The 24,501-nt window shown below is 43.6% G+C and overlaps 2 protein-coding genes and 1 pseudogene across 5 annotated transcripts; all 3 read left to right on the forward strand.

Moving 5' to 3' along the window:
* The first annotated feature begins 6,675 nt into the window (after positions 1–6,675).
* LOC125553351 lies at positions 6,676–7,847 on the forward strand (annotated as a pseudogene).
* Positions 7,848–14,443: 6,596 nt separating this feature from the next.
* Positions 14,444–16,236, forward strand: LOC125553352 (noroxomaritidine synthase-like). Its single transcript, XM_048717147.1, has one exon. The coding sequence runs from the start codon at positions 14,475–14,477 to the stop codon at positions 16,008–16,010; it is 1,536 nt and encodes a 511-aa protein (XP_048573104.1). The 5' UTR covers positions 14,444–14,474; the 3' UTR covers positions 16,011–16,236.
* A 3,903-nt stretch (positions 16,237–20,139) lies between these two features.
* Positions 20,140–22,292, forward strand: LOC125550162 (5-amino-6-(5-phospho-D-ribitylamino)uracil phosphatase, chloroplastic-like). Of its 4 annotated transcripts, none has more exons than XM_048713088.1 (2): positions 20,140–20,334; positions 20,686–22,292. In XM_048713088.1, exon 2 carries the CDS (start codon positions 20,807–20,809, stop codon positions 21,956–21,958), a length of 1,152 nt encoding a protein of 383 aa, XP_048569045.1. In that variant the 5' UTR covers positions 20,140–20,334; positions 20,686–20,806; the 3' UTR covers positions 21,959–22,292. The 4 variants fall into 4 exon arrangements, with proteins under 4 accessions (XP_048569045.1, XP_048569044.1, XP_048569046.1 ...); XM_048713087.1 differs by having other exon boundaries at positions 20,141–20,339; XM_048713089.1 differs by having other exon boundaries at positions 20,149–20,344.
* Positions 22,293–24,501: the final 2,209 nt, after the last annotated feature.

Here is a 24,501-nt window from a genome sequence, read left to right on the forward strand (position 1 = left end):
AAAGTTTCTCTCGAAAGAATTGAGTGGGAGGATGGTGGAGACTTGATGAGGTTATTGAACCGTCTCTTCAACTAGTGTGTGGCAGGGCACAAAGAGTTGTTCCTGTGGCACCTACACCAATTGAAGTGGAAGCTTATGATATTGATCATGAAACTTCGGATCAAGTCACTCCCAAACCTCGTAGGATGACAAGGATGCGTACTACTTCAGAGTGGTACGTAATCATGTCTTGAAAGTCATGTTCCTAGACAACAATGAACCTGCGAGCTATGGAAAAGCGATGGTGGGCCCGGATTCCGATAAATGGCTCGAGGCCATATAATCCGAGAGAGGATCCATATATGGAAACAAAGTGTAGACTTTGGAAGAACTACTTGATGGTCGTAAGGCTGTTAGGTACATATGGATTTTAAAAGGAAGACGGACAATGATGGTAAGTATCACCATTAAGAAAGCTTGACTTGTCATTAAGATGTTTTCCGACAAGTTCAAGGAGTTGACTATGATGAGACTTTCTCACTCATAGCGATGCTAAGAGTCCGTTGGAATTATATTAGCGATTACTGCACTATTCATGAAATCTTGCAGATAGGATGTCAAAACATTGTTTCCTCAACGGTTTTCTTGAGAAAATGTTGTATGTGATACAACTGGAAGGTTTTGTCAATCCTAAAAGATGTTAATAAATATGCAAAGCTCCAGCGATCCTTCTAAGGATTGGAGTAAGCATCTCGGAGTTGGAATGTATGCTTTGATAAGATGATCAAAGATTTTGGGTGTATACAAAGTTTATGAGAAACTTGTATTTCCAAAGAAGTGAGTGGGAGCACTATAGAATTTCTGATGAATATATGTTGTTGACATATTGTTGATCAGAAATGACGTAGAATTTCTGGAAAGCATATAGGGTTATTTGGAAAGTGTTTTTCAATGGAAAGCCTGGATTAAGCTACTTGAACATTGAGCATCAAGATCTATAAGGATAGATCAAAACGCTTAATGGTACTTTCAAATGAGCACATACCTTGACATGATCTTGAAGGTGTTCAAGATGGATCAAGTCAAAGAAGGAGTTCTTGCCTAAGTTGTAAGGTATGAAGTTAAGACTTAAAGCTCGACCACGGCAGAAGAAAGGGGAAGGACGAAGGTCGTCCCCTATGCTTTTGTCATAGGCTCTCTACAGTATGCTATGCTGTGTGCCGCACCTGAAGTGTGCCTTGCCATGAGTCGGTCAAGGGGTACAAGAGTGATCCAAGAATGGATCACAGGACAACGGTCAAAGTTATCCTTAGTAACTAGTGGACTAAGGTATTTTCTCGATTATGGAGGTGGTAAAAGAGTTCGTCGTAAAGGGTTACGCTGATGCGAACTTTGACACTAATCCAGATTATTCTGAGTAGTAAACTGGATTCGTATAGTAGAACAGTTATTTGGAATAGCTCCAAATGTGGCGTAGTAGTTGCATCTACAAGATGACATAGAAATTTGCGAAGTACATACGGATCTGAAAGATTCAGACCCGTTGACTATAACATCTCTCACAAGCATAACATGATCAAACCCAGAACTCATCGAGTGTTAATCACATGGTAATGTGAACTAGATTATTGACTCTAGTAAACTCTTTGGGTGTTAGTCACATGGGGATGTGACCTTGAGTGTTAATCACATATCGATGTGAACTGGATTATTGACTCTAGTGCAAGTGGGAGACTGTTGGAAATATGCCCTAGAGGCAATAATAAATTGGTTATTATTATTATTATATTTCCTTGTTCATGATAATCGTTTATTATCCATGCTAGAATTGTATTGATAGGAAACTCAGATACATGTGTGGATACATAGACAACACCATGTCCCTAGTAAGCCTCTAGTTGACTAGCTCGTTGATCAATAGATGGTTACGGTTTCCTGACCATGGACATTGGATGTCGTTGATAACGGGATCACATCATTAGGAGAATGATGTGATGGACAAGACCCAATCCTTAGCCTAGCACAAGATCGTGTAGTTCGTTTGCTAAAGCTTTTCTAATGTCAAGTATCATTTCCTTAGACCATGAGATTGTGCAACTCCCGGATACCGTAGGAGTGCTTTGGGTGTGCCAAACGTCACAACGTAACTGGGTGACTATAAAGGTACACTACAGGTATCTCCGAAAGTGTCTGTTGGGTTGGCACGAATCGAGACTGGGATTTGTCACTCCGTGTAAGCGGAGAGGTATCTCTAGGCCCACTCGGTAGGACATCATCATAATGTGCACAATGTGATCAAGGAGTTGATCACGGGATGATGTGTTACGGAACGAGTAAAGAGACTTGCCGGTAACGAGATTGAACAAGGTATCGGGATACCGACGATCGAATCTCGGGCAAGTACAATACCGCTAGACAAAGGGAATTGTATACGGGATTGATCGAATCCTTGACATCGTGGTTCATCCGATGAGATCATCGTGGAACATGTGGGAACCAACATGGGTATCCAGATCCCGCTGTTGGTTATTGACCGGAGAACGTCTCGGTCATGTCTGCATGCTTCCCGAACCCTTAGGGTCTACACACTTAAGGTTCGGTGACGCTAGGGTTATAGAGATATTAGTATGCGGTAACCCAAATGTTGTTCGGAGTCCCGGATGAGATCTCGGACGTCACGAGGAGTTCCGGAATGGTCCGGAGGTAAAGAATTATATATAGGAAGTGCTATTTCGGCCATCGGGACAAGTTTCGGGGTCACCGGTATTGTATCAGGACCACCGGAAGGGTCCCGGGGGTCCACCGGGTGGGGCCACCTGCCCCGGGGGGCCACATGGGCTGTAGGGGTGTGCGCCTTGGCCTATATGGGCCAAGGGCACCAGCCCCAAGAGGCCCATGCGCCAAGAGATAAGGAAAGGAAGAGTCCTAAAGGGGGAAGGCACCTCCTAGGTGCCTTGGGGAGGAGGGACTCCTCCCTAGCCGCACCCTTCCTTGGAGGAAGGGCCAAGGCTGCGCCCCCCCCTCTCCCTTGGCCCTATATATAGTGGGGGGAAGGGAGTGCAGCCACACCTGAGCCCTGGCGCCTTCCTCTCCCTCCCGTGACACATCTCCCTCCTCCCGCAGCGCTTGGCGAAGCCCTGTTGGAATCCCGCTACTTCCACCACCACGCCGTCGTGCTGCTGGATCTCCATCAACCTCTCCTCCCCCCTTGCTGGATCAAGAAGGAGGAGACGTCGCTGCTCCGTACGTGTATTGAACTCGGAGGTGCCGTCCGTTCGGCGCTAGGATCATCGGTGATTTGGATCACGACAAGTACGACTCCATCAACCCCGTTCACTTGAACGCTTCCGCTTAGCGATCTACAAGGGTATGTAGATGCACTCTCCTTCCCCTCGTTGCTGGTTTCTCCATAGATAGATCTTGGTGACACGTAGGAAAATTTTGAATTTCTGCTACGTTCGCCAACACATCAAGGATGTTCTCGATAGTGCTATGTTTTACTACCAAGCAAGGGGTGGAGAGGTCAAGGACAAGAAGAGAAGGGGCGGCAGGGTCGCCTTCGGCCATAAGACCGACTTCTGCTGCATCCAGCAACCGAACGATTCTCTTAATGATGGATTCTATGTCCTATACCACATGCTGGAGTACAGACGGGATCACCAGAACCTTCGCATGTCACCTAGATCCGGCGATGCCCATATTCTGCAATGGGCAAAGGACATAGGAGACATCGAGGATCATCGACTTCGATCTGAGTTCTATAACATCCAGCGCGAACTTGCCCAAATCATCATGAAGGAGGTCGTCGGAAAAACAGGGATGTTCTACGGAGAAGGACAAATGTCGCGGGAAGACGTCCGAACATGGATAGCCTCTCAGCGTCTCGACCTGAAGCCTTTCACTAGGCTCGGGGACTATCTCCCTGACTTGGATGGATGGAACGACATGTTGGAGTGATTGTCGATATATGACAATGTGTCCGTTTAGTCCATACTTTCTGTATGACAAAACTTTGAGTTATGCACGGTGAAACTTTATTTGTGATGTAATTAAACCGTCCTCCTCCTCGACTAGCGAAAATCACTCTAGTTAGAGTATTTTGGGGTACGATGAACTTTGTTATTTATGCTTATGATATGTTGGTTTTATTTTTGCCAAGTATGTCTCTTTCTGTTGCTCAACTATATATGTTGCATATCATCGACTCATGTGATGATGCAGGTGCATAGATCATAGATGGCGAAGAAGTGCTATGCCAGGAGTATATATACGACAAGTGGCCGGAGTGTCAGGCCCTTCCGGTTTCCGAGCGACAGACAGTAGTTAGTTTAGAGGTTCACGCTAATGCGAAAGAGGGATACGAACTCATGTTCTCAAAGTGATAGCTCTTCTCGCGTATATCATTGTTTAGATGGATGACGATGTATTTGCATATCATTCGAGACTTGTATCGCTATTTTCGAGATGATGACGAGAGACCACTTTGTGTTGGATGATGATTATGATGATGACATGATTTGATAAGACTAATTGTATGTATATGCTATGATTACATTTGTATGTGTATGATATGCTAAAGATTATTGTATAAAGCCTATTCAAATACAAAACAAATATGCAGGAAAAAAACTAATAAATAAACTAGTAGTAGCGAGGGGGGAAATTTAGCAGTAGCGCCGCATTGTCAGTAGCGCGTCCCAGCAAACAGCGCTGCAGATAATATCAGTAGCGCCCTTTCTCAAAGAGCGCTACAGCTACTCATGTATAGCAGTAGCGTGGGACAACCGGCGCTACTGCTATACGTTAGCTGTAGAGCCTTATTAGTAGCGCCGGTGCCCGCGCTACTGAGAGGCCCAAAACCCTCGCTGCTGGTAGGCTTTTCACTAGTAGTGTCTCCTTCCCAAAATAAGTGTCCTGACCTTAGTACAACTTTATACTAAGGTTAGTACAAAGTTAAGACACTCATTTTGGAATGGAGGGAGTATGAACTAAAGCTAAAAATAAATATTAGATATTTTATTTGATTATTGTGTAGTCAAAAAATATTTTGAATACAAGTGGCATAATGTAATGGAAAAAAAATTCATGCATGTTGAGTGGATCTTTAATGAGGTGGCATGTATGCTGAGATGGAAGGAGTGCATGAGATCAACTAATAATGAATTTTTTTTCTCATACATGTAGTGGTGGGCCTTTGATGAGGTGGTATGTGTGCATGTTGAGATAAATATGATACTAGAGAAACGCGCGAGGTATTCTCTAGTATCAACTTTTTATGTATATAGGATTACTAAAGGCAACATTAGTGCCAAAATTTAATGTCAATAAGTCTATTAATTGGGAATCTTATGTTTCCTAGACATTGGAAAACATAAGCTTATCATATGAGGCAATGTTCTCGATGGACATCATTTAAATTGAAGTTAATTTAACCAACATGAAGTTTAATGGGCACACATTCTTATGTCATAGGATGATATTCTGGACTACACTGCTTATTTCTCCATAGTGTCATTTAAAAGCACTAAGGTTTCCTTTTCATTTTTATCCATAGAGAAACAAATTAGAACAAAAGTTAAGCATATCTTTAATCCGACAATTGTATAATTCATGCCTAATGTTTTTATGATGCTCATAAAGTTGCCACCTCTTATCAGCAATGAATGCCCATTAAAAACCTAGCTGCATAGCTCCAACACGCTCTTCTCATTTCTCAAGCTGTTGAGCTCAGGCAAACAATTCTGATACGGCATGCAAGAGCTAACCGGACTCAAGTAGGAGACAAGCACGTTTGTATCACCCGGGCAAATAAAACAACCTAACAAAAGGTATTGATTGAAATAGGCTCTCTAAAACACACAAAAAAATTGTGAACATAATACAATCAAAGTCGCTTACATACATGAGCATACAACCAGCCCTACGCATGGCACGCATGCACACGCGCACATCCTATCCCTATGGGTACTTCCGAGAGACTGAGCCCGCATAACATCTCGAGAATTTACGAAATTACTACGGGCGCCTCCCAGTCAACGGGAACATCTCCTCCCACTGGACAAACATCGCCGAAAGCTTGAAATAAATTCAAGAATAATGCGAGCACCAATGTCAAATCTAGGACTTAAACTCTAGTGTGCTGGGGATGCCACTGTCCTCCTAACCATGCAACCACATGTTGGTTCGCCTAAAACAAAAAACTTGGTACTATATATGTCAATCAAACTATATCAGGAGATGAACAAATGACTACCATCGAAATCACCACATGATTAATGCGAGCACCAATTTCAAGAACAAATTAGAACAAAAATTTTCAGGAGATGAACAAACGACTACCATCAAGAAATAAAGCTGCACTTAAAAACTCTTCCTTGCGCGCATGCATGAGTTTGATCATTGATAAACCCAGTCATATACACTATCATACCGGTTATTTTCCTCCTTGAGAGAGGAGTAACCTGATCGACATGACCTGCTAGCATATGATTATGACCAGTCGCTCATTCATGCATGTGCATAAAAAACTTGCATCTCTCCAACACGTTCTTCTCATTTCCATGCAAACGATTAAGCTGAACTAGATCGACCACTGCCAAATTAAGTAAGTAGTTACCTTCTTCAACTTTGCCAATCCGCCTACAAATCTGCCATGCACCTTCGCCCCCTCTTATCATCGTCAAGCCACAGAGAGACCTAACTGCTAGCCGGTGCACCGAGGAGCTTGAGCAGGAGCAGCAGCAGAGATGGCGACGATGGACAAGTCCGGTGCCTCGGTGTTCGAGCCGGGCAAGCATGCGGTTGAGGCGATCGAGGTGGACGCCGACGACGCGGCGCCGGCACCGCCGGTCCCGGTGCTGATCGTTGCGCCCAAGGACGCGGGGACGTACCCGGTCATCATGCTCCTGCATGGCTTCCTCCTCCGCAACCACTACTACCAGCACCTCCTCCGGCACGTCGCGTCCCACGGCTACATCACGGTCGCGCCCCAGTTCAGCGTCAGCAACAGCCTGGTGCCGCCGTTGGGCGACAACGAGGACATCACGGCGGCGGCCAGGGTCGCGGACTGGCTCCCCGGCGGCCTCCCCTCCGTGCTCCCCGACGGCGTGGAGGCGGAGCTCCCGAGGCTCGCCCTGGCCGGCCACACGGCCTTCGCGCTGGCTCTCGACCACGGGGTGACCCACCTGGCCAGATTCTCGGTGCTCATCGGCCTCGACCCCGTCGCCGGTGCCGGGAGGTCCGCCCAGCTCCCACCCGAGATCCTCCTTCGACATGATGACGGCGGGGACGCCGGTGCTGGTCGTCGGTACCGGGCTTGGCGAGGAGGGGAAGGACGCGCTCCTCCTGCCCTGCGCGCCTGCGGACGTGGGTCACGCCGAGTTCTACCGCGAGTGCCGGCCGCCGTCACCGGACGTGGGTCTCGTGGCCAGGGACTACGGGCACCTGGACCTGCTGGACGACGACGCACCCGCGCTCGTCACCGGGCTCGTCTGCGAGAGCGGCGACGGGCCCAGGGACGCGATGAGGCGGTGCGTCGCCGGTGTCATCGTGGCGTTCCTGAACGCTGCGTTGGGGGCGGAAGACGGGGATCTCCGGGCCATAGTGAGAGACCTGGTCGTCGCGCCGGTGGTGCTTGATCCTGTCGAGCACCGCCTGCCGTGAAATGCCGGGGGCTAGATCCACCAATGTAAATAAATGGTGTTGTGGACTTCCGGTACTAATTAAGGACAATCATGGTAAATAAATTATGTAAAAAACACTGGAAAAATAGCGTGTTATAACATCGCTGATAGCATGCTATAGTGTCAGAAGTTGTCTCGCTAAATAAATCAATATGGAGACAAATGTGTTGGTAAGAAAGTCAGAGACTTCTCGAACTATTGTTTGGAAGTCGAAGCCTCTGGGTTTCTTTGTGGACGTTTCACCAAACAATGTATCCTTATTTTCGCATGAAATATAAACTATTATGATGGCTTTCCCAAAAAAACAATTTACAGTGGCTCGCTAATAGCGTATTATAAGGTCGACGCTATTAAACTATAGCACGCTATTTTGCGGAAATTGCCTTTGGTGACTGAGCTCACTGGAGGCCTCCAGATTCAAAATTCAAATTTCATCTAAATTCATATTTTTATGTTTCAAAAAATTCTGAAAAAGTACAGATATACATGAACGCATAACACACATGTGTGTAAATTTTCAGGGCAAAGCATGATGAAATGAGGGCTGTGCAAAAAAGACAAAACTGGAGCTGTTTAGCGCATGATACTATTCATCCTCCCAGACCATGAATTTGTCTTTTTTGTACAAGTCGCATTTCAACGTATTTCATCATGAAATTTTACACACATGTGAGTTACATCCATATACATACTCGCATATTTGGTTTCAGAATTTTTTAAAACATAAAAGTTTGAATTTGAATTTTTCAAAAATAAAGGCCTCCAAAACGCCATTCTCGTTATTTTGTTCCTTGATAAAAAAAACTAGTTCTATTGTGATATATGTTGAACATAAATACATTTATGCAAAGAAATAAAACTTGTGTACATAAATAAAACAAACAAGTCTATTAATTTTAGTTTTTGGGGGGAACAGGTCTATAAGGGCAAATCTAGCGATCCCTTATAAATTGTTAACCCCTCAAAAAAAGAGAGGGATTAACACACCTAGCCCATCCCCTATCTAGTTAAGTCTCAAAACCATGCCCCCTCTCTTATTTTAAGCGGCACACACATTTCTTAGGAAAAACTATTCCCATCTCAACTCCCGCCCTCGGCGCCACCTCTTCCTGCCTCGGTCGCCGAATGTCATCGCTACCACCACCGCCAGTCCTGATTTTGATGGAAATGGAACCGAAGGCCGCCTCCTCAGCCGTGCCGGCCACTCCCGCTGGCGCTACGCTGCAGGAGTTGACCCCACGTGTCGCCTCTCGGGCCAAGGAAGCACCTCGGGATGAAGAGCCTGGTGTGGACCGCCATGATCTCAACAAAGACCGGTGGCAAGGCCATACTGGCCTTGAAGAATCTCGGTCGCCCTCTGCTTGCTCTAGCCGATGGCAAGCCGGCGAGGAAGCCAACGGAGGCCGAAAAGGCCCTCAAAGAGGCGGTGACGAAGAAAGAAAGAGGGCATCCACACCGACGCCTTCTCCCCATCTGGTTCCTCACATCCCTTCTCCAAACACCTCATCACCCCCTCACCCGGCACATTCGGCCGTCGCAGTTGAGGTCCATGCCACCAGGTGTTCGGCGTTATGCTCGAGAGGTTAAAATTTCTTCTTCTTTTCGTCTATAGATATTGATGATGGGTTGGACAATGGTCTAGTGACGTGTGATAAGTGTATTTTTTTCACTCATTTCTACCCTTGTTTAAACCGGATAATCTTATATTTCCTAAGATAATCACTTCGATATGATCACTAATGACTAATAAAAGTGAAAGATCACAAATTCATTTGTTTATTTTGTTCCTTCCAGTAATGGGCCATCTTAGAACTGAAATGAAGTCAAATATGAAAGATATGGAGCTAGGTAATCAAGACCAATTAACCAGAGAAGACGACGCCTGGTATGGGTGCAAGTGCTATTACCAGCTCTCGTACCGTACGATGTTGGATCCCTGATGTCAGCAACAAACTTTGTAAAGGCTCTGTGGTCCAATTATCATCACACAATCGTAGAAAAACCCTATTCCGCACTCCAGAACTATAAAGCGAGAGGGGGGGGGGGCCTTCACCAAGGGGACGCGGAGACGACAAGCAGAAGAATAGATCAACCACCACACCACCATTCATATTAATTTTTCAAATTCAGGAACATTTTTTAATTGGCAACCATGTATTTCAAATTCATTAATATTTTTCAAATCATGAACATTTTTTAAGAATCACCAATAGTTTTAAATTCATGAACGTTTTCCAAGTTTCAAAAAAAAATCGAGGACATTTTTCAAGTTCAAAAGGAAAAATAAAAACGTGAACATTTTTCTAAAATCACAAACATTTCTTTGAATTCATGTTTTTCCAAATTCAAGAAAACAAAGTACTCGTGAATATTTTTTCCATATCTACAAATATTTGTTTCATTTCGTTAAAAGGAAAAATGGAAAGAAGAAAAATGAAACAAATGAAGAAAAATGGCCAATCCTATGTGACCTGGGACATATAGGTACAGCTTCGCTGAAGCGAGGAGCAAGATAGACCGTCCCATTCGACGGGCGTGCATTGTTTTCTGGCTTCCTTTTTATTTTTTATTGCGTTTTACTTTTCATTATCCTTTTATACTTTTTATTACTTAATTGATATTTATCATTTTTGCAAGATATGATGAATATTCTTCCCAAATACAGGTTGATATTTTTCAGTATCTCGTTTTTGAACATTAAACACTGGAATTTTTTATATATATGATGAAACTTCACATTATAAAAATTTAACATTTCATAAGTATATGTTAAACTTTTTTAGTTATATGATGAACATATTTATTAGTACACACTGAAAAATTTAATATATTTATAGAATAATCTTATTTTTTTAATAGATATGTAAGAAACTAAAGTATGCGGACGGCTAAAGCGTGCGGAGAATGTCAAGAGAAGTCCGAGTAGACTAAATTTAACATGAGAGGAGTCTGTTAATAGAGATCTGAAGGATTAAAGTATCATCAAAGAACTAGTTATGGACAGGGGTGCGTGGAAGTTTGCTATCCATGTGTCAGAGCCATGAGTTGGCCGCGAGATCTTATGGGTTGTTTGTTGTAAGAAATTACTCCCTCTGTAAATTAATATAAGAACACTAAAGTATTCGTTATGGAGGGAGTAGCTGCGCGGAAAAAGACCGTCAAAAATAGCTCTCGACCGGTATTTGATCTTGACACCCTAGCGCTGCCACACAACAAGACTAACCACACGACCAACTAACTGCTAGTGATAATTCACAGCGCGAGCAGTTTAAAGAATGGAAACATAGGCGCGCTATTACTCTGTAGCGTTTAGATTTTCAATTTATTCGAAAACATGTTCTCATAATACAAATGAAGTTCATGAACATGCAAAAAAAAAAAGTTCGCGTATTCAAAAATAGTTCTCCAAATAAATAAATCATGTATTCAAAAAAAATTAACGAATACAAAAGAAGTTCAACATTTTTCCAAAAAAGTTCATCGAACAATGAAAATAGTTCATCAAATTTGAAAAAATTCATCGATTCGGAAAAAGTTCATCAATTTTCGAAAAAGTTCATCTAAATTGAAAAAGGTTCATTCAGCTTTTTAAAGTTGATCAATTTTGAAAAAAAGTTTATCGATTTTGAGAAAAAGTTTAAAAATTTGAAAAATAACTTCATGGATATTGAAGAACGTTCATCGATTTGAAAAAACAATAACGAGTTTCACCAAAATCAGTTCATGGATTTAGAAAAGAAGTTCATCTATTTGAAGAAAATAATTACCAATTTGGAAAAAGAAAGAAGAAAAGGACAAAAGAAAAAGGATAAAGAGGAATGAAGAAATGGATGGAAAACATGTATGCTATCACACCTAGTGAAGTGGCCGTGTTGGTTACGCGTCGATCACTGATAACCCGCAATGCGTGTTCGAATCCTAGCTCGCGTGCATTTTTTGCAGTTTCTTTAGAGTTAAGAAAATAGAAGAAAAACATAAATATGGGCCGGCCCAACTAAGACGCACGAGTAGCTGCTGCACGCGCCGGTTAGCAAAAAAGTAAAAACCTGCGCCTGTAGCGCCGAATAGGAATTTCCTTTGACGCACGAGGGAAATTACTTTTTTTTAGGGTTACACGGGAAATGACTAGGAGCTCTATCTCGGGGGGGCAGTTCTATTCAATGCGTACTAGGGGCCCAACTAGGTTCCATTTTGCAGTTTTGTGAAGGTTCTTGGTTTCAATTTTTTTCTTTTGGATTTTTATTTTCGTTTTTCTACACTGTTCTCATTATCGATTTTTCAATCCTTTTGTTAATGTTTATTTTTTATATTCTTATATATTTCAAATTAAGGAACATTTAATGATACCCGGGGATAGTTTGCAAAATTTTGAAATTTAGAACATTTTACTAAATGGTCAACACATTCCTAAAATGTACAATTTTATGAATGTTTAAACATTTTCGGCAAATGCATGAACAATTTTCAAAACCAGGAATATTTTTTTGAAATAGCGAATATTTTTAAATTTATTGAAATTTTTTGAACTCCAATTTTTACATTTGTGAATGTTTGTTTATCTGACAGCATGTTTAAAATTTGATTTGCATTTTTATCAGAACCGTGAACATTATTTAAAAATTCATGAACAGTTTTGGAAAATTGGGAATATTTAAGCCCGTGAACAATTTTTTTTAATGTATGGGAAATTTTTTAGTTTTTCGAATTATTGAACAGCTTTTAAAACCCGAGAAAGTTTTTCAAATTTGTGAACAATATTTAATTTTAATACTGTTTTATGAAATTCTGAACTTTTTAGGTTTTAGGTTTTAATTTTTTATATTTTATAACATAGAAAAACTGGAATGGCCGAACCAAAATGTTTGGTCGGATCATCCTGTGGGGTTGCTTAGGCTGGTCACAATGGGGAGGAACTTAGGAGTAACATCACACACTTCAATACAACTTTGCTTATGTGGCACATATTTAATGAAGAGAGAGGTGTTTGTGGTAACTAGCTAAGTTACCGAAACATCACACACTTCAAAAAATAATGAGTCTATAACCTAATAAATACATCGTTGCATGACACTACATAGATGTTCCTACCCACTATGGAGGTAGTAATATAGTCTAGAGAAGTGTGTAAGTTACTAGCTTATGTTCTTACCCATTGTGACCAGCCTTACACCCATAGGTGAAAATTTTTTGCTTCTTTCCAAACTTTCCCCGTCTTTTTCACATAGGGCAATACATCATTAATGTGGTTGTCGGCCATAAATAGTAGCCGTGACTTGTGACTGATATTCTCCCAATTGATTCCGGCATTCATTCATCTCCTAATTGATGATTTATTTTGGGGGAGGGGGGGGTCCTCAAGACTTAGCAAGCTATTTTCATCATTAACCCCCATGCACACCATGCTTGTTTAAAGCAAGTGGTTTATAGTCCAAGATAATGCGTCCTCCTTCCCGGGGATGCTTGGCAGCATAGACAGCATGCACTGGGAATGGAAGAACTGCCCTTCTGCTTGGCAAGGACAGTATAAGGGACATGTCAGGGCTTGCACTGTCATACTAGAGGCCGTGGCGTCTCAAGATCTCTGGATCTGGCACTCTTTCTTTGGCATGGCTGGATCACACAATGATATCAACGTGCTTCAGCGCTCGCCGGTGTTTGCTAGGCTTGCCGAAGGCAACAGCCCACCGATGAACTTTACTGTCAACGGCCACACCTACGACAAAGGGTATTATCTGGGTGACGGTATCTATCCTCAGTGGACCACTATTGTCAAGACAATACCCAACCCTGTCGGAGAGAAAAGGAAAATATTTGCCCAAGAGCAAGAGAGTTCTAGAAAGGATGTCGAGCGTGCCTTTGGTGTTTTGCAATCTCGATGGGGCATCGTTCGGTATCCTGCTAATACTTGGAGCACGCGGAAACTATGGGAGGTGATGACTGCTTGTGTGATCATGCACAGTATGATCGTAGTAATTGAGCGCTCGGAACGTCTGTACGATCAAGGCTTTCAGTTTCAGGGTGGGAATGTTGTGCCTGAGTATGGAGTAGCGGCAACATTTGAGCAGTTCACTCAGTTTCATGAAGACATGCGTGATTGGGAAACTCACGTGCAACTGCAAAATGATTTGGTTGAGTATATGTGGACTCATGTTGGCAATCAATAGATGTATCTTTTTTTATTCGTTTGCAGAACTATGTGAAACATTTTTATTTTTATTTAGCATGTAAACTATACTATTTATTTGGGCGGACTATTTTGTTTGTTAAATTTTTATTTCATCATATGTAAAATTGGGCGGCCAGCCGGCCACGCGTGCACATATAGGTCGGCGCGTTGGGCGCGCTACCGACCCATATGAAAAACAGAGCGGAAACCGGGCGGGCGGCCGACCCAAACAGACAAAAACGGACGAAATCGCCGTCCGTTTGGGTCGGCCCGTTGGAGTTGCTCTAACATTTTCTTGCTAGTGCAATGGTCTCGGACCAAATATTCTTCTACAGAATGGCCGAACTGAAACGTTCGGATGGATCATCCTGTGGGGTTGCTTACACCCATAGGTTAGAAAATTTTGCTTCTTTCTAAACTCTCCCCGTCTTCTTCACATCGGACTGTACATCATTAACGCGACTGCCGGCCATAAATAGTAGCCGTGACTTGTGACTGATAGTTTCCCAACTGATTCCTGCATTAATTCCTCTCCCAATCGATCGATGATTTATTGTGCACATCGCCGCTACTATATAAATGAAGACATCGCCATGTCCATTGCAGCATACATCTAAGTAGTTGCATATCCCACACTTCTCATAACAATGACGATTTTGTTCTCGCGCGAGCAAGAGCTGCTCATCTCCGTTGTATTTGTCTTTCTTGCATTCCTCTACATGTACTCCAGGTCTAGTAGTCGATCACATGGCCAATCAGTGCTCCCCGCAGACTGGCCAATAGTGCACATGTTGCCTGGAGTCATTGCCAACCTCCATAATGCACATGACTATTTCGCTGCTATCCTTACTGAAGCAGGCCACAACTTCAGGTTACATATTCCCCAAAGGCACATATTTCTCACTTGTGACCCTGGGAACGTCCGGCACATCTTCACAACGAACCACGCAAACTTCCCCAAGGGCCTCGAGTTTGCAGCCATCTTCGACATAATGGATGGAGGCATCTTCACAGTCGACGGTGAGCCATGGCGACGGCAGCGCACAAAATTCCAGAGCGTGCTCAGCAGCCCAGGGTTGGTTTCCAGTATGGCAGCATGCTGCCGCGACAAGGTAGAGAATGGCCTCCTCCCCTTTTTTACTGACATGGCAAGCACCAACACTCCATTTGACATGCAAGAAGTGATTTCGAGGTTTGTGTTTGACTTGGCTGCCACGCCTCTCTTCGGCGTGGACCCTAGCCTCCTCTCCTCGGACATGCCGTCCATGGATGTTGCAGTTGCCATGGACACGGTCATGGAGGTAGGCTTTTTTCGGCACGTCATGCCGGCCTCTTGTTGGAAAGCTATGAGGAGGCTAAATATCGGCCCGGAGAGAAAGCTTGATGAGGCGCACAAGGTGATACGAGGCTTTTTCATGGAGATGATCGAGAAGAAAAAGATCAATGGAACATGTGTTTGTATTAACAGGGAGAAAGAGCGTGTGGATGTTCTGTCCTCCTACATCAATGACCCAGACTACGCAGACGATGACTTGCTCCGTGCGAAGCTCCTTAGCCTCATGCTCGGTGGGAGGGACACAATTGGCACCACGTTGCCATGGATCTTCTATATCCTTGCCAAGAACCCTAACATCGTTTCAATCATACGCAATGAACTCTCACCCATTGCATCACACAAAGTAGCCATGGGTAAGAGTTCCATGGTGATCTTTGAGCCAGAGGAGACCAAGCATTTGGTCTATCTAAAAGCTGCCCTCTACGAGACTCTCAGGTTGTACCCATCAGCACCAATAGAGCGCAAGACAGTGGCTACCGCTGATATCATGCCGAGTGGCCATGAGGTGCACACCGGCGATACCATCCTTATTTCTCTCTACTCCATGGCGAGAATGGAGGGCGTGTGGGGTAAAGACTGTCGCGACTATAACCCACATAGGTGGCTCTCAGAGGATGGCAACAAGCTGGTGTATGTACCGTCCCACAAGTTCTTGTCCTTCAACTCAGGCCCAAGGATGTGCCCTGGAAAGGACATCGCTGTTGTGCAGATGAAAACCGTTGTTGCGGCAGTGGTTTGGAACTTTGACATGGAGGTGGTGGAAGGGCAGAGCATCCAGCCCAAGCTGTCTTGTACACTACAAATGAAGAATGGGCTTATGATGATCCTGAAGAAGCGAGAAATATAAAAGTAGACTCTGTTTATAAATTGCATATGAATAACGCATCCATCATGGATGCTTTATTACAGAACATGAAGTTATATGTTTGGTTATGTTTGACACTTTGCTTGGAAGTTATTATATTCCTCATGTGCATGAAATGTGTTATATATTTGTAAAAAAGGGTTCTTGACCACGTGAGATGTTTGTAAAATCTCTAGTATATATGAGGCATCCAAATATTATACATCGATGCATACTCTGGGTCATGTACTTCATCCTTTCTCCGTTGGGTCTCGTTGCCACAATGCTGCACTATTGTTTGCATATGTGAGGGTACAATTCAGAAAGAAAAGAACCTTTTTCAAGTATTTTGTTAAAAATATTGTTCTTATTCGCTTACCAATCTTCTTCGTTTGATTCCGCAAGGTATTATCTTTCTTCTTATTCTGGCAGTAGCTACAACATCCTGGTTCATCATAAGTTCTTCCTTCACAAATGTCGCAACAAAAGATCAAGTTTAATTTACGTAGATGTGGATGCATATCACGCCAGCTGCCTACATGACTGCTGGACAGTCCATCACCTACGCTGCCCTCGTCTTCCGTCCCGCTGCACGCCCACCCCAGGGCGTCGGAGCTTCTGTACGTGATTTGGGATGTTGTGAAAGCAGGCCGTAGCTTCAACTCGCTGTGATCACCATAGTTCAAAAGTACTTAACAGTCACGAATAAGCTAATTCAAATGTTCAATGAATTTAAATATGATTTTTAGGCCACCCATTCACGGGAAATGTACTTGAATTTGTAGTAACAGGCTTATCTAGTGCAAACAAATATGTGCATCTAAGTATTCTTTAGATGATGATTCTTGAAGTCAACATGTCCATGCATACATTTTGATCAGTTGGATTGTTCAGCCATTAAACGATGCAACTGTTATTTTCAAGATTGCATTGCAGTTCAACTGTAAGGAAAGCGTATACGCAATTGTTCCTTTGTCTTCATTATATAAGACATGATATTTCTTGGCATGGGGACAAGATTTAAGAGCAACGGGGCCACCTTTGCCGGCCCACTCTACTAGTGGACAGTTTTGAACTATAAGTCTCTATAGAGCGCTAAATTCTATCAGTGTCAGTTAACCCAAATGTCAAAGAGCTAACTAATTATTGAACCAGAGAAATATTGAAGTATAAGTGCATTGTCCATCTTACTCCATGATTCCGGCACCATCAATCCATTCTGATCAAATCAGAATGACCCTGTACAGTTCCAGTTTTTCTTTTGGCTGACCCTGTACAATTATTTTCTTCTCTTTATTGCTGCTTCGTCTGTTCCAACATATATAAATAAATTTCCTCTGTATTCATTATAAGCCATGATATTTCAAGGGATGGGCCCAAGATTTAAGAGCAATGGGGTCAGCTTTGCCGGGCCAATCTACTAGTGGACACAAACTATAACTCTCTATACAGAGCTAAATGTCATCAGTGTCGGTTTTCACTGAGTTTTTTATTTTTATTTTCTGTTCGTTTGTTTTTTTTCCTTTCCTTCTCGGCTTTCTTAGGTTTTTCTGGTTTCTTTGCTTCCTTTCATTTCATTTGGTTTTTGTTGGCTTTTAGTACAGATTTAACATTTTTGATATACATCAGAGGCATTTTTTATATACACGTTTAATTTTTTTGAAATACATGATTAATATTTTTTTGAAATCCTATATTTTTATCTCTATTTCTTCCATACACATTGTAAATTTTTGTTATATATCTAATGTATTTTTATAAAACATGTTTACATTTCTCAAATACATGTTTAACAATTTTCAAATACAAGTTTAACATTTTTTGAATACATGGTCAACACTTTTTATATAAACATATTTAACATTTTCCAAATGCTTCACTAAAAAACTCAAATACAAAACTAACATTTTTTAATATATGGTCAATATTGTTTCCATTTTTTTGAAATGTTTGATTACCATTTTTAATTATAGGATTCACATTATTTAATACATGGTCGACATTATTTGGTACACATTTAACATTTTCAAATGCATGATTAACATTTTTATATACTTGGTCAAAATTTTCTCAAATGCTTGATTAACATTTTTTAAATATGTGGTCAAAAAAAATTCATACACATTGTAACTTTATGTATCCATTTTTTTGTATACATAATAAAACATTTTCTCTATATACACATTTCCCATCTTTTCAAATGCTTGGTTAATATTTTTCAAATGTTTTATGCAGAGAGTTATTGTAATTTACATAGTTAAAATATTTGGAAGTAAAAACGAAATTAAAAATAAATAGAACTTGAAACGGGAAAACAAATGAGGTTGTGGCCTCCCCTTCATGCGAGGGTTCCCTACATCTCACTATATGCGACACATAGGGCACCTGCAGAGGGAAATTTCTATTTGACGCACATTGCGTCAAACTGTCGAGCAATTGCACAGACGGAGCGACCGATCGAGCGATTGGCCGGCCCATCTGTAGCAGGTACAGGTTTCGGTTTTTGCCAATCTTCCAGAGGGTTCCCAGCGGTTTTTATCGGTTTCAGGAACCTTCTAGAAGGTTCCTGGACTGGTTTTTCTATTTTACTTTTTCCTTTTTACTTTTTGCTATTTCATTTCCTTTTTGCTTGTTCTTGTTTTTGTTTTCTTGTTTCTTTTGTTTGATATTTTCAAATATTTGTTCCGAATTTCAGAAAAATATCATATAAAAAATTCTGTCAACAATTTTAAACCATGTTTGCCTTTCAAAAAATGTTCTTGCTTCCAAAATTTGTTCACAATTTTTAAAAAATCCATGTTTCAAAAATTGTTCTCATTCTCAAAATTTGTTCACGATTTCAAAAAAATCGTGTTTAAAAAAATGTCCAGGGACTTCAATAAATTTTCCTGTTTTCAAATTTCGTTCACGCTTTCATAAAATAATTTCTGTTTTGAAAAATGTTCAGAAATTTCAAATTTTATTCACAATTTAAAAAAATGTTCATGTTTCAAAAAATGTTTGTAAATGTCAAAATATTTTCGGGTTGACAACATTTTTTCGCATTTTCAAAAAATAGTCCTCATGTTTGGAAAAGTTGTTCGAAAATTTTCAAAAAAAATCCAAATTTATAAAAAATATTCTATTTTACAGACAGTGTCCAGAAATTTTAAAAATAGGAGGAATTTCTACATTTTGTTCTTGTAATTCGAAAACTATTATAGAATTTCAGATTTTGTTCACATTTTCCAAAATTTTGTTTGTGGTTTTTAAAATTTGTTCAAAGCTGTTTAATAATTTGTATGCTACAGCAAATTGGACTTTAGAGTGAATATTGCGTGATGGTGAAAAACGATTCACGCAATTACCTGTGACCATCCGCTATAAGGTGTAGTAGCTAGCAGCATGTGTTAGCTATTGCGATGTCGCGAGTTCGATCCTAGCAGCCGCGCTACTTTTTTGTGGGATTTTCCTCCTTTACATGGGCCGGCCCTGTCGGAGGCGCTCTTGTGCATGAGGCCAACTGTTTGCCGCAGTTAGCAAACGGCCAAAATGGTTGTATAGGATGCCCAACTCTGATAATTCCATTCCATGATTGAATAAACTCGAGAGAGAATCAGACTTCATAATAACGCGGGTGCATCCGAGATAAATCGTGGTACCACAAAAAGTCCCTCTTTGCAACGCCATAGCCACCGCTGTCATGCTACTGAGTAAATTCTTGAGAACCCATGAACAACCTGTCGTCGCTTCCTCCTTTGAGTTTCGAAGTATAGCTAGCAGTTGCAGCTCCCGACCCGTCCTCAAAATAAGCAGCATCGACATTCATTTTTATAACAACCCGCGTGAGATCTCTCCCAGGTGGTTTTACGCGGGTCAGCAGCGTCCAAAGATTTTGCAAAGTTTTCCTGTGGAGCAACGGAGTTTCCTTGAGTTACATTATATATTGATTGCGTAGGTGGTATGGACAAGATGGATTATAGCCACTCGTACCATTTTTAGATTTAATTATAATTGTAATAATGATATAAATAATAATAAAGAAGGAAAAAGATGGTAGGAAGCCGCCGGGTAATTCCTGGGCCGCGGGAGGCGCCACCTCGGCCTCACGTTTGGGCGACGTGGCGCGCATCGGGCGGGGACTCGTCTCGCCTTCCTCCTCCACCACCACCACCGGACGGCAGACAGAGAAACGGAGAGAGCCAATAGAAAAATCCCCTCTTTTCCATCAATCAATCGCGTGGAGGAAAAGAGAGGAAGAAGGAGGAAGGAACCGACGAAGGACAAGCTAATCCTCTCCCCTCCGCTCCAATCCTCGCCGCCTCCCTCGCCGGGACGCTACGCCACGGTACGGTACGGTGCGCGCCGCCTCTTCCCCACCCCCTTATCCCCCCTCCCCTCCGACTGGCCCAACCCCGACCGAATCGAATCCGGGGGAGGGGCGGCTGTCTACCTATACATAGATTGATTGGTCCAAGAATCCCCAAATCGAATCCATCCTCTTTGCTTTGGTTTCTTTCTTTCTCTGTTTATCCTTCTCGTTGATTAGGAGGAGGATTAGGTGCTCTGTTTTCGTTGCCGCGGTTGGTTCCGCCGTTGCTCTCTTTTGTTCGCTTCCTGCCATGGTTTCCTGTCTTCTTCCTCCCGCGGATTGGGTTCTGACTTCTGACCGGTCTCCCTCTCCTTCTTCTTCTTGCAGCGCGGGATCAGCAATAAAGCAGAGGAATTTCGGGCGGAGGATCTCGTTGCTCCTTCTTCTACTTCTTCTTCTTGATTGATCGGCCGATAGGCGCGCGGGCCGGGCGGATCCAGCGGCAGCCATGATGATGGTGGACACGGTCAGCGCCAGCACCTCCTTCATCGCGCGCCACCCCTTCGACCACCACCGGCCCCGCCGGACGCTGCTCCACGTCGTCAGCTGCCGGCCCCTCCGCACGCCCTTCGCGGGCCGCCGCCTCGTGGCCAGGAGGCAGCCGTCGCTTCCTGCGCAGCAGCGGCTCGCGGACTGGCCCGTCAGGGCGCTCGCGGCGGTCGGGTTCACCAAGGAGGCCGTCCCGCGCAAGGACTTCCGTGGGATCCCAGGGGACGGCGACAACGGATTAGGGACCGACGACGATGCCCCCCCTGCCGCGACGCCGTCGTGGCCGCCGCGGAACAGGGCGGACGACCCGAGCCTGCACAACCCCCTGCTCCGCCTCGAGCGCATGGGCTGCGGCTGGGTCGGCGTCATCTTCGAGTGGGAGGGCGTGGTGGTGGAGGACGACACGCGGCTGGAGCGGCAGGCGTGGCTCACCCTCGCCGAGGAGGAGAGCAAGTCGCCGCCGCCCGCGTTCGTCCTCCGGCGGGTCGAGGGGATGAAGGCGGAGCACGCGGTCTCCGAGGTGCTCTGCTGGTCCCGGGACCCCTCTGAGCTGCGGCGCCTGGCGGCCCGCAAGGAGGAGATCCATGGCGGGCTCCGCGGCGCCGCCAGCCAGATGCGGGACGGGTCGAGGGAGTTCATGAGCACGCTCGTCAACTACAAGATCCCCCTCGCCGTAGCCTCCACGCGGCCCCGCAAGGCCGTCGAGGCGGCCATCGAGGCCGTCGGCGCGCGGGGGTTCTTCGACGCCGTCGTGGCGGCGGAGGACGTGTACCGGGGCAAGCCCGACCCAGAGCTGTTCCTCTACGCCGCGCAGCTGCTGGGCTTCATCCCCGAGCGCTGCGTCGTGTTCGGCAACTCCAACTCTGCCGTGGAGGCCGCGCACGACGCCCGCATGAAGTGCGTGGCCGTCGCGAGCAAGCACCCCGTCTACGAGCTCGGAGCTGCTGACCTCGTGGTGAAGCGGCTCGATGAGCTCTCCATTGTTGACCTCAAGAACCTCGCCGACATCGATTCCCCTGAGTTCGGCATGGAGCCCGAGCCGGAGATGGAGGAGGAGGAGGACGAGGCGCCACCGTCGACCGCCGTGGGCGTCGACGATATATTCTTGTAGGAGGAGACTCATGAGCCGCCGGTATGTATGTACATTTGATTTGGGTTGGCCCTTCTCCTGCTGCACGTGTGTATGATGGATAATTCATGATAGCGATCAGGAAGGAAGGAAGGGCTTTATTATCTATCCTTCTAATCCGTGTTAGGTTGTGTTATGTACATGGAATGTATCTTTAGAACTCACACAAACTGTATATATACTTGGAAAAAAAATGGATACTATATATACGTCAGTGCATCTGAACTGCATTACCTTCCTGGTGTGGATGGTGTAATAGCTCAGAAGAAGGAACATATGTTTATTTGCAGTGAATAACAGAACTACATATTCTACTTGTTGCCTCTGGTCTTTTTATATGAAACCAAAGAGTCTTGCATTGCTTTTGATGTTGAGGATCCAATGAACATCTATTCCTGTGTGATGATGTTCTGTTGATCGGAATTCTATTAGACCCACTGAACGTTAGTCTATTTCATTGCTTGTATTGTTCCTACTACTTCGAACTGCAGTGTCTCTTTGATAAAATGAAAAAGGTGCTTGTATTCTTTGGAAGAATTGCACATGTTAACTGGTTGTTGCCTGCTCTGTTTCCTGCTTGGAGCAGCAATTCTTCTTCGCTTTTATCTGACGGAAAGAAGTGTTCCAATTGCCTGGTATAGATTTTGTGGGTCCAATGAGTATTATTCCTGTGTGATGATGTGCTGTTGCTCAGAATTATGTTCTTACTTGCAAGGGTATATTATCAAGATCTCCCATTGTTGTTTAGAATTTTGGGGATCCACCGAAATGTTATTTATGTCTCTGGTGTATTTTTAGCAAGAATCCTGAATAACCACTGTAGTACAAGTGTTACTTGCTGCCTGCTTTATATGTTCCTACTTGTAAGTTGTAACAGCATTTGTTTCCCCCTAATTCATGTTGCTTTGGATTTCGAGGAACCAACACGAGTATTTATATCTGTATTTCTGTGTGATGTGCAGTGTTAACCAGAATCATATAGGGCCACTGTAGGTTAGTTACTGTATAAGGCGTCTGAACTGCAGTGCTTCCTGATGTGATGATGATGCACCGTGGATGTGAATCCTGTAGAGCCACCGGCTGCTGGTGTCAAGGATGATGATGATGCATCAGGGAGGCATCTAAACTGCAGTTCCTGATGTGATGTGTGTAGCTCAGATGGACATGCCTGTGTTTGTTCCAGCTACTTGCAACAGTTACATATATTGTTTCTTCTGATGAAAAGGAAAGGTCCTTGTATTGCTTAGAACTTTGAGGATTATATTATGCCTATGCGATGTACCATCACAGCCAGGATTCTGATACCTGTTAGAAAAATAGGTATCGAATGAAGGATGTTTCCTTTTTGTCAGGATTCGAATGAACGGGATTGTCAGGGATGAACAATCACAGCCAGTCAAGGCAGTGCTTGTTTGGACCTGTCTTGCCTGTGGATGATGCCTGTTATTGAGCAAGCAAACCAGTAGCAGTAAACTGGGTAGAGCTGGTGCCTGGTCCAAACTCCAAACCGAGCAATTGACCACTGTGATGCTCATAGTTCTTATACTTGTGTTTCTTATACTTTATAGCTCGGATGGATACATGTCTATCTGCAATGGAAACTGGTTAGACCTTCCATCCCTGTTGCCTGTGCTCTTGTGTGCCTAGTTTCGGTAACAGTGTCAAGACCTTCCATCCCTCTTCAGAATTTTGGGGATCCAGTTGAATGTTATTACGTGCGTGGTGTAATTTAATCAGAACCTGAATGAAGAATTGGATACATGTCGAATGAAGAATTGGCCACTGTGAACCTGTGATGCTGCTCCTAGTTCTGTTTTTCTTCTGTCCACTGGCAGTTTTCATGCTGCGGATGATTCATGATGTGTGGATGGTGTATGACTCAGAAGATGGATATACATGCCTATTTGGATATCTGTAGAGCATCTGAATGTTAGCGTCAAATGGGCGATGGTACGTCAGGGCATCTAAACTTCCTGATGTGATGTGTAGGCTCCAAGATCCATCTCCAGGTGAATAGTCATCTTCATGTTTATTATTTTGTCAAGGATGTAGTCTAAAAAAATTGCGTTGAGGATGAATATGGCGCCGCCGCCGCCACTCGGTTCACACACCCCCAGTGTTTCACTGAACAATTCACTCTGTCTACTTTGAGTATGCAGTGAGTATTTATGCTCATGCATTGTATTGCTATAATCAGACAGAAGAGATTGTTTTTGTCAAAAAAGGGTGATGACTTTGTCGAAGGTGATGATGCAGACAGACTACTCAATTCACATCAGAGTCAGTGGTTCACTGGATCTGTCTCTTCCACTAGTGGATAAGCAAACCACTTGTAGTAAAGTAAGCTAGGAAGAGCTGGATGGCTGGCGGCCTAGTACAAACTCCAAAGTAAACAATTGACCATTGTTTTTTTTTGAAACGAAGGCAAAAGATTTGCCTCATCCATTAAATAAGAGGAGAATAGAGTTTGACAGATTGCAAGTGACCCTACAAAAAAAACCGCATGGCAATTACTCTCGTACAAC

The sequence above is a fragment of the Triticum urartu genome, chromosome 4 (genome assembly GCF_003073215.2).
Source record: "Triticum urartu cultivar G1812 chromosome 4, Tu2.1, whole genome shotgun sequence".
NCBI lineage: Eukaryota > Viridiplantae > Streptophyta > Magnoliopsida > Poales > Poaceae > Triticum > Triticum urartu.